Source organism: Dreissena polymorpha, chromosome 2 (assembly GCF_020536995.1).
Source record: "Dreissena polymorpha isolate Duluth1 chromosome 2, UMN_Dpol_1.0, whole genome shotgun sequence".
Lineage (NCBI taxonomy): Eukaryota > Metazoa > Mollusca > Bivalvia > Myida > Dreissenidae > Dreissena > Dreissena polymorpha.
In genome coordinates this window covers 137739181-137750733 of record NC_068356.1, presented here as the reverse complement: position 1 = coordinate 137750733, position 11553 = coordinate 137739181, and the positions used below count along the sequence as shown (strand labels likewise).

General features: G+C 34.1%; 1 protein-coding gene across 1 annotated transcript; it reads right to left on the bottom strand.

Moving 5' to 3' along the window:
• Positions 1–3198: 3198 nt before the first annotated feature.
• LOC127870117 (uncharacterized) lies at positions 3199–11537 on the bottom strand. The gene is made up of 5 exons (XM_052412773.1): positions 11410–11537; positions 10476–10576; positions 6799–6959; positions 3771–3911; positions 3199–3311 (listed from the first exon to the last, which is right to left on the bottom strand). Exons 1-5 carry the CDS (start codon positions 11449–11451, stop codon positions 3199–3201), a joined length of 558 nt encoding a protein of 185 aa, XP_052268733.1. The 5' UTR covers positions 11452–11537.
• Between the last annotated feature and the right edge of the window lie 16 nt (positions 11538–11553).

The window sequence follows — 11553 nt, the reverse complement described above, 5'->3', positions numbered from 1 at the left end:
ATCATTACACTATATAATATCATTTGTTGTATGAAAATTACCCGTAAAATTCATGTGAAAGCTCAAGAGATCAATAGCAGCGTGCTATACCCTGCTCCTTTTACATGACTTGATGGTATTTAGTCCCCAATTTTACATGGCCAAGGGCAAATTAACGTGCAGATTTGACAAATAAGTCATTACTGGGATCCAATAGGCAGACTTTCATATTACTTGTATTTAATTTAAATCATGATCTGAATTGCTCTTTGGCAAATCTTCTTTGGTCACAGTATTCAACTAAATTTTGTTCACGTTGTATTGATTATATTTTCAATATTGATCAGACAACATCTTTCTTCAAAAGTTTAACATGATTGCTTGGTTAATTTAGAAACAAGATCAATGCATCATAACATAAAATGAAAAAATGTGTAATAGTAAAAATGGCAGCAAAAAAGCACTAGATTATCTGCCTTAAATCTGAGACGTTATGTTGATGTATTGGAATTTCTCAAAAATAATGTGTTCCATAGTTGTATAATTGTATAGTCGCTTGCATGAGTGTTGTCAATGTCACAATACCAATTAAAGCCTATAATTTACTTAAACAATTTGAAGTTTGATGTTTGTTTTTTTTCAAGATCTGTTATATATAATTATATATATATATATATATATATATATATATATATATATATATATATATATATATATATATATATATATATATATATATATATATTGTTGAAAAGTTAACATGCAATAAGTTTGCTGTAATTAAGTGACAAATAGTTTTACTGATTTGGTTGGATGCATATATGCAGATATATCATGGTTTGTGCAGAGGACAGTAGCAAAAACAAGAGCTGTCTCCGTAGGATGACATACGCCCCCGATAAACGCTTTGATAGAAGTTATGAGCATTTTTCAAAACCTAAACGCCGACCCTAAGTTCAAGGTTAAAGGGGTCAAAATTTGTGTGTGTATGGGAAGGCCTTGTCCATATACACATGCATACCAAATATGAATGTTACATCTGAAGCGACATAGAAGTTATGAGCATTTTTTCGAAACCTAAATGCAAAGTGTGACGGATAGACAGACGGACAGTGTGATCACTATATGCCCTCCTTTGGGAGCATAAAAATGTGTTTCACATTGTTTTGGTTAATTAGTAATGAAGTTAAAAGAACAGTATCATCAATTATAAAGTTATTGATTATAAAGTGTTGCTGGCATATTTGATGCATTCATCTAGCTATAAGAAGGTCCCTGTTTTATCCCCACTGGCACTGAGCTAGAGTTCTCAAAATCTTTAAACAGTATGAATAAGTACATATAGGGTCGAGAAAGCCTTGTTGATATGGGGGTTAAACACCTGAAATCAAAGCGACCCAGGTTAAAGGCTGAGGCCAAATAAATAAACCAGGGCAGAGGCCGCATGAGCCTGCTATACTCTGAACAAGTAGTGTTTCTTCTCAGAAAACTGGCTCAAGTGTCTTACTAAGCTTTATACTTTGAGTTTCAGTGCAATCTATCTAAAATAAATTGGTTAAATTAAATAATAATTAGTAAAAAATAAACATTCTGCACAAATTCAATTATTTACTTTACCTGTGTGCATTAATCATTTCAGTCTTGATGGTTAGTGAACTATGTCAAAAGCACCATAGCTATGAAACACTTGTATTTTGAATATTGCAATGTTCCACAGAAATGATGCTGATGATAATTCTACACGATCATGACATTAAAAATGATGAATTATTATATATATTTCTAAATTCCATTTCCACCAACGATTCGGTTATTCCACTACCAGTTCACATGCTTCGTACACAGTTGAAAATAACACTATTCCACTCAATAACCGTGACACATGTACTCAATTTTTCAACTTTTCGCAATTAAAATTGTCTTCTACTGTTATAGTTGTTGTTGTACTTTTGAAAGTAGTTCGAAAGATGGCGACTATTAACCCAGAGATTGATTTATGAAATAAATCGTCTGCTGATCCAGAGTGGCGTCGGGAGTGGGAATCCAGGTTGTCTTGTGGCGTTGCTCGTGTTGTAGCAACAGAGCTAGCATTGAAGTTTTATTTCGAATCGAAATATCCAGATTGATATGCAAGTGGCGATTTTTAATTAAAAGGAAACTAATGCGGTAGTGTTTAAATAAGCCCTAGAATTTCTGGCCGTCAAACAACCAATTAATAATCAATTATTTGTTTTCGCACATTAAGCAAGCTTTGGAAATGATGTTATATCGGTACTTAATTACATGGAATATACATGAACTACAAACGTGTTTACTTTTTGTGTTTTCTTTTTCTAAAATGCTCTACATATTTGTTGGTATTGAATGAAATAAACTGTGTTGCAATATTATGCTTTGCAAATAAATGTGCACAGGAAAATCTTTGTCTGTGAATATATGCATATACTTTTAACTGAAGTGTCAACTTGAGACAACAAGTGTAGTTGCAGTGAAAACAAGTAAAGCGGTATTTGCTAAGAATTCAAGAGTTAATTGCTAACCATTGGTGTTCATGGTTGTGATAATATTTATCAAATAGTAAAGTTCTAATATCTAAAAACATACAAGAAATAGTTTGAAGAAAACAATTATTTTTACTATATAGTATCGTTATCATAAAATTAAAAACAAAGCGCTACATCTAGGCATTATTTTGCATTTTTTGTTTGGCAATCTCGGTGTAAATTCGTCGCGGGTATAGGAATGTCCTCTTCTTGTCACTCATTAATGATGTTGCTGTTACCGGGGATAAGCCATTCGTCTTTTCCGATTCTTAAATACTATTAACAGAAGTCGATCAGCGTGACCCCTCTTCACGTATTATTCCATATAACTCGCGGAGTGTGCCTTGCGCTGACACGTGGCCACACATTGATGTTGTTCACATGGTTACCGTTTATGAGGCATACGCATTCATACGTTTGTCAGTTAAGTTTAAACCTATTTATGTTTGCTAGATTGGATCGAACGCCCCAGGCTTATTTTAACGCTCTCGAGTGCGTTTCCTGGGCCTAGAACCAGTAGTTGGTGTCTTTAGGGAAGATCAGAGAACGCTCCCAGAGTTGGGATCGAACCCGTGATCTCCCGGTCGCAAGGCGGACACCACATCGATTACACCACGGCCACATTAGCCAGTTTAAAACGCTATTAAAATGAAAATCGATGAGTAAAACATGTATTTTATTGAACAAGAGGAACGTCTTTTTCTGGCCACTCATTGATGTAGTAGGCATGGTTACCCGGAAGGTTCATCACCCGGTCCATCTCACCGTTAAACAACCCGAATATACCACCTGCAAAATAATGAAGTCTTTGATCATGAACGACACTAGGCGATAACTAGTTTTAACACATACAATCAGTAACACAGAAAAAGCGATTACCCGTGTATATTGCTTTATGCATTTAAAAGTGCATCAATAAATATGCGTGTAAGGCTTTTCAAAGGGCATTTCACACTTGGGAAACTTATGAAATAAGCAAGGTTCCTCAAAAATGTGGATCAGGAACATATTCATTATAGCCGCGTCGTGTGAAAAAGACTCTTATGCAATATAGGCAGCGTGGTTCAAGATCAGCCTGCGCATGTACACTGTCTGATCATGACCATGGTTGCATGTCAGCTATACAGTCACACAAGGTTTCGTGTTGACAGTAGCTCAACACAGACTGTGTAAATGCGCAGGCTGTCATGGATCTACGCATACATATATTGCATAGACCAATTTCCTTCAGATCATAAGTGAGTATACCGGTGTGTATAAATAGGATTCTTTTCCCTTGAAATCTTAAAGGAGTTTTCTTGAGTTCCTCGAGTAAACCTTGCGTGCCCTTGCCAGTGTAATAGGGGTCCAGAAGTATTCCTGTGTTAGCGCTCACGTTCGTGATGGTCTCTGAAATAAACCGACTGGATGTTTAAGTTGCAAGAGATTGTTTACTTTGACAGCACATCTTCTGACACATTTAGATTGTACTTAAACAAACAGCTGTCATGGACAGCGTTACTCAAACCACGGGTGTATTATTTTACCTTGTATTGGAAGTCGCTATGCATTCATTGCCGCCAAATGTTTTTCCCGACGATAAAAAAGTGCATAGCTCTCATATTGCTCTACATGCATTTACCGGCTAGTGTCATTCTGGCTTAATTTACCGTTTGGGTTGTCACACCCATTATCTATACCAACCACAATTCTTGTCAATAAAAACATGATTTAAGTTCTTTTTGAATTATTGCAGGATTCAAATTAAATGTGACGGGAATTACTCCTTAAGGCTTAAGTATAAATGGTAACGCTTTTCGGTATGTGATATTAATTGTTGTACCAAGTACAAACTCCTACTAGTGATATCCGATAATTTTTTGTAGGCAAATGTCTAGCATGTGGTTTTCTGCGACGTCCATGTGGACAGACTGTGCTATTAACAACGTTGATTTGTTTAAATAAAGATGTTTATACTTCTGGAAACGCCGTTAATCTTGATTCAATAATTGTAATATCTATCTATTCGAATAGTATTGGCAGCGTCGTGACCATGCTTAGGGCTTGTCTACAATGTTTGCAACAAAACGAAAGCTCTCCTTTAACAGCAAGCTCGTGTTTTCTTCCACTGGTATAGTATACTAGTAATTCACATTTTCTGTCAGTCATCTGATTGTATGACCCCGAAGAGATATTTCAAGTGGTACTTTATAAGTGTGTGCAAACCAAAGGTAAACATTTATACATTTAAACAAGTAACGTGACCATGGCAAAAAAGTATATTTGGTCATAGACATCGCACATTGACCAAGAACGCATGTGTGAAGTAATAATTAAATATATGATGTGTGAGAAAATTGATAAGGAGATGTTGCATCTTTAACTTAACCAAAGTTAAAAGAACAAAATATGGTTTACTTTAACCAAAGCTCTGAAAGACATACTTGTTAATAGCATCACACTCTCTGTCCGTTCGTTAAAATATTCCGATCGACCGAAAACACAGTACATACATTATTTGCCTTGCATTAAATATCGGAAGGCCGATTTTTGCATAAGTATTTGTCATGTCAATGTGGTAAATTTACCCAATCTGTCTTTTCCTGGTTTTGCTGGTTTACCAGTGCATAGTGCTCTCATACCAGTAACTGACAACTGCTCTACTTAAATCAGGGGTTGGGTAGAATGTCCGAAAATAGAAATGCACGACCAAAGTAATCACAAGTTAAGTACCCTGGATGTGTGATGACCTAGCAAGCCTTATAGGCGGATTGCTTAAAATTATTACATGAATAAATGAATATCTGATTATGTGTGTAATTATAATTAACAAAACACTTTAGTTCATAAAGTCATTATTTGGTCCTTCCGATTTTACCCACGAATTATGTCGTAATTAATGCTATCATTGCTCAATTCTTCATTTGATTATACACATATATATGATTAGTCTCAGCACCTATTGGCCGAATGTTGAATAATGTTTCTAAGAAGCTAAAAAAATAGCAACGTCAGACGAAATTTAATCTTTTGCCATATGTGGCCAGCGTAGCTCAAGACGAGAATGTACATTCAAGCTGTCTGCTCAACATATAATGTGTCCGCTCTAAAGGGACGAAACATTCGTTGATAGGGTAAATCCTATCGATATTACGAAAATGTACAGGCTTGTCTGGTTCTTTTACGATTTCTTATGGCTGAAGTTCATTTTTTCCCGCTCTTTCAGCATGAAATAATATCAAACAAGCACATTTATAAATGATGGTAATATTTGAATTAAAAAATAATTAAAATTATTCGTTTTTGTTTTTGCTATTCGATTACCTGTGTTTTTATTGTTTGTCAGTTGTTTTTATAGACGTGTATTAAGTTCATAAATGCCAACTATTCAAACACATCTTCCCGCATATGGATCTCACGCATGATTTACTGTGCTTTCCCTTTAAAATTGCGGGTAAAAAGGCTGCATTTGTTTGTGAGTAACGTAAAATTACCGCGGAAATCTAGAGAGCAAATTCTACGCTAAAGTATGAATGTTCGTATGTAAACTGTGTTACGTGTATAATGTACCTGATTTTTTTTATAAACAATTACATAATCGACACGTTGGCTGTGTTATGTGTTATATGTAAGTTTTATGAAACGTAATTATTGCGATGCATTCAAAGACATAGTTTTTCAAGTTGTTCATGTTTTTACTGCATCTTTGTTCATAATAAAACAATATAAACGTTCCGATCTTTTTCACATGTATGTTATACTGAACATCAAATATTCAAATACTTTACAAAAGATTTGAATACTGATTTTGCTATTCGTTGAAATCCCTAAAATGCATATATATTCTAAGTTAATTTTTTCACATTACTTGCACCTTTTGATATCATATTTTGTTTAAACTTTTATTTAATTTTAGTCATTTTTGTTTCTAGAAAAGCGCAAAAGTGACATCCGAAATGCAGCAGAGATGTTCGTCTTAAAAAATCAGGGGTAGGGGGAGCGCGTGAGGTCATGTCCCGACAACAACAAAACTGAATTTTCTAAGAATCATCTCTTGCGGAATGGCTACAACGTTATTTAGAATATTGCTGGTATTTTGGGAACGGTCCACTCATTGGAAATGAACAATACCTTTGTGTTAATTTAGGCCTTTAGAATATAAAACTAGAAACATTTTATAAGGACAGAAGCTTTCGTTTTTCAAGGCAAGGAACCAGTGACATATTCCATACGTACCAATACAAGGATAGAAGCAAAAATATGTTTAGAAACGTGAAATGGAAAACGTGTTCATTACCTAAAAGCCCTTCCGTAGCAGTCCCATACCCCTCTCCGATGTAGTCATCTATGATATCCATGATGTCATTTGCACCGAGGGTCAGTCCTATGTCCGACAACATTTGGTCGATACGTTTAGTCAGCTCCTCCTTACTTAGGGCGATAGAAACTGCGTGGATTCTGGAATAATTTAAATGGCAATGGTAAGGAGGTGAGAAAGAAAGAGACATTGTTTGGAGTCCGCCTTACCAAACCCTTAACGCTATAGTACAGTCCCTGGGCACCTCCAGTGTGCAAAAAAGAGTGAAAGCTGATTTATATATCATTTTTTAGGTAAATGTCTGAAGTGTCAGAAAATTTTGGGTGGACATACCGCGTGATGGTAGGTTTTTTGTAATCCAAGATGGCGTCCAAGATGGCCGCCAAAAATGATAAAAAAAACAGTTATCTGTTTTTCAGTCTGACCTTTCTGAATTTGAATAAGATTCTTATTTTTTCTTGAATTAACATTGGAAAACATGTTTTTGTCGCAAAATATGTCACTTTGGCCATATCTTTCGACAAATATTTAAAAAAAATGACAAAAAGTATCAAAGAAATGCGAAAAAAGGCATAAAAATTGAAAGTGAGTGCAAACTTTCAATTCTGTTGCTTGTAATTTTATAAATTATTTCAATTTTATAGATGTGTAGTGTACGGGCATCAATACTCTTTACATTGATGCTTTTTTCTTCTAAAACGGATACGGCATTGTTGACTTATTTCAAATTAAAAGTGGGTGGTGTAAATCAGAATTCAACACAAAATTACATAACTGCCCTATTAGAAATACTTAAAAGTGACTTTGCGTTGTATTTAATAAAAACATCTGTACTATGTGATAAATTCATTGGTTTTGGTACAATAAATATACCTGAAAAGTAAATGAACAACCCATTAAAGCAATGGACTTGTCTGACCTTCCGCTGACAAGTGCAGCCATACGTTTGCACATACTAAGATGTATATATGTTTGCTATATGCAAATGCATTGTCTTATTGAAGTCACAGCAAATCCCATAGACTTTGGGTTTGAAGAGTAAGATGGACTTTTACTACAGTCAAACCCAAAAGTGTTTGTTCCAAAGAATCTTGTGTTGGTTTGTTCCTGCACAAAGTGTTCTACAAAGCGTTGTGTATGCAGGAAAGCTGGTGTACCTTGTTGTTTTTACTGCAAGTGCAAAAGTGGGAAATCAGATGGCTGCTGCAAGAACCCACATGTACTTCTTTCAGTACCAATGGTATTGTAAACTCAACAGCATCCAACAATAGTGATTATTCGGGGTTGCACTCTTTAAATTGAATGTATCGCAAATGATCTTTTGACAGAATTCGTTGTCAAAATTAAGATTCATGTACTACACTTCATAATGCATATTTGACATATAGTTCATTCAGTTATGACGTTAAAGTATTTGAAATGAACATAATGTCAAACATATCAAACGTCATGGTTTTGTTCATGTATAGTTTAGTTTGTTTAAACATACAATCTTTACAAGAATTATCACGTTAACTGACTCCTTTTTTGCGTAAGTTATACATTATGAAGATGAATGAAATGTTTTTTTCTTTTTGTTTATTGTGATTATACAATCAAATACTTGTTACAAAATTTACAAAATTATCACCTGTTGCAATGTGGGAAAAATATTTAATATTGCATTATTTATAATGATAAAGGTATAGTCCTTACAAGAAAGATGTGTTTCGCTAGATATACAAAACCTGATAAATTTATGTCTTATTACTTATAGTGATTGATATTTTTGTCTTATTACTTATTGTGATTACATTGTGATAATTATACAGTCATATACATACATCTGTCCTCTGTTGCAATCTTAATATACATAGTTAATTATGTAAACATTACATTATTAATAAAGATTAAGGTATAGTCTAAAATAATGACGACCGACTGTTGGTGACTCAAGTTATATTTCTTCTTTGTATTGTGATTATTTAGAATGTAAAAAATATAATGCTATATATTATATATTTGACTGACTCTGTTACAGATTTCCTCATGTTCTTCATATATTCAATGCAAATTTGTAGTACATGCACATTTGTTGATATGTAAATTTTACATTGATTATAGCTTGAAAGCAAGATATTTGTATTGTATCTAGCTTGTGGTGTAAAGTGTTATGCGTGTACATGGCTCTTCGTCGAACTCGATAACAGCACAGTTATGTACACAAGCTATGGTTTTCGTTAATCGAACCGTTGATAAGTGAAGTATTTTATTTTTCCATTGTTTGTATATTGTAATTATAAGGTGATCGTTATACAATCTTTATACAGATTTACTTTTTATCTGTTACAGATTAACACACGCTTGTTATAAATTATGCAATTACTCAATGTGATATCCATTAATAAACTTCATTGATTCTATGTCAATCGTATTTTTGAAGCCTTAATTATGATAAAAGTGTGTCTTCTATATCAAAAACCAATGCAATAGTCAACAGTAATTTGAATGCTATCCCAATTTCAATATATCCGAATACTAGTACAGTTTACTAAACATCGTAAATCGTGTGTGTGTGATCTCATTTGAAATATTTTTTGCGATAAAGTAATTTAATAGCATAACACTATAAAAAAAGCGATTATTGGAAACTTTTAGCACTTAAACTGTAAATAGAAGTATTTCAAAACTGTTACCATGGCAACCAAACACAATAAATTACATAATTAGAAAAAGAAGATCTCATGTCATCAACAAATGTTTTAAGAAAAAAACATAAAATCATGCGTTATGTTCTGAATTAAAATTGATGTAACAAAGGTAAAAAATTGTAGTATTTGCAAACATAATTGACTAAACCTTATAATTACCCCACCCACCTTTAAATTGAAATAAGTCAACAATGCCGTGTCCGTTTTAGATGAAAACAGCATCTATGTAAAAAGTATTGATGCCCGTACACTAAACAGGTACTAAATTGAAATAATTAATAAAATTACAAGCAACAGAATTAAAAGTTTGCACTCACTTTCCATTTTTATGTCTTTTTTCGCATTTTTTGGATACTTTTTTGTCTTTTTTTTTTAATATTTGTCAAAAAAATATGGCAGAAAGTGACATATTTTGCGACAAAAACATGTTTTCCATCGTTTATTCAAGAAAAAATAATAATCTTATTCAAATTCAGAAAATTCAGACTGAACAACAGATAACTGGATTTTTTATCATTTTTGGCGGCCATCTTGGACGCCATCTTGGATTACAAAAACCTACCATCACGCGGCATGTCCACCCAAAATTTTCTGACACTTCAGACATTTACCTAAAAAATGATATATAAATCAGCTTTTACTCTTTTTGCACACTGGAGGTGCCCAGGGACTGTACTACACTAATATCGTCGATATTAACAATAAAATAGTATATTTTGGCAAATATTATTAACACCATGGCATTATTTTGCTTACACTGTTTTGCTGACAAACGTATGCATGGCGTCCGATGACGTGAGAAAGACTAGTTTTTATGTTAAAAATATAATAATATACCAACTTCTATGTCATTTGAACATTGGAATAAGCTTTATATAATATTAACTAATGAATCAACATTAAAATTAACAGAAACCATAGCGGACAATCAGTAATCAATAAAAACATCTTTAACATTTGATTTACCTCAGTTTTGATCCGGTAAGATAGTTACCGACAGCAATGCCCGCTGCTGTACATCCTGTTGCTATAGAGACGACAATGTCATCAAAGTTGTCAAAAAGTCCCTGTTAAATAGAAATGTTGTTAACACACATACTCTACACGTTCGCAATTCGCGAGAATAAATGCAACGTGAAAGACTACGTAATAGAATAAGGTAGATTAAAGCGTACGACGTTACTATTGCATACATTATACACTGCTCATGTAACAACTCATTTTGCAAATCTATCCGGTTTTCGGTTCCACTTAAAGAAAACATAAATCCCCATAACAATTACCACGTACTAAATTATTTGTATGATTTATTTATGTCTAACCTCCCGCACAAGGTACATGGTATAATTTCAATAAAAATATCATGATGTATAACTTCAAACGTGTTATAATTCTTTGACAAGGAATAAATATCGGACTACTTTTTATTATATGGCATGGTGGAAATTACAAACAATAACACGTTGTGTGGTATTGACGCTGACCTGGTCAATATCTCAGTATGTATGTATTTCAAATTCAAAGAGGTCCTTCCCGCTTGAGGCTGCATTATGTGATGAAAGGAGTCATTATTACCATCTAATTAAATTATGGCTGCAATTTCAAGCTTTATAGTCGTTCCTGTAAAAGGTCCATTTTAGTGTGGTATTGTGTTTTGGGGTAGGGGAGCCGGAGTTTTTGAAGGAGACCGCACTTGTTCGTAATGTTGACCACCAACCAAATTCACGTGCCTCCGGGAATGAGGATTGAACACGCGTCGCCTATTTTAAACGCGCGAGAACCAACCACTGCGCTAACCAGATAGCCAAACAAGCCAGCTAGAGCGTGTGTTATATTTATAGCATAAGAAAGGTGCTCGTACGAGATACCAGGTCAGTATTAGCTACTGAAACGTATTTACCTGTTCAATTAGCTCCTGGAAGAGCGAGATGAACGCGAACATACCTGGGGACGAGGCTCCCCCAAGCGGGATACAGTAGCATGGCTCCCGGTACTTATCGCTGTTGCAGTGTCAGAAATATCGAAAACATTAAGTTAATATAAA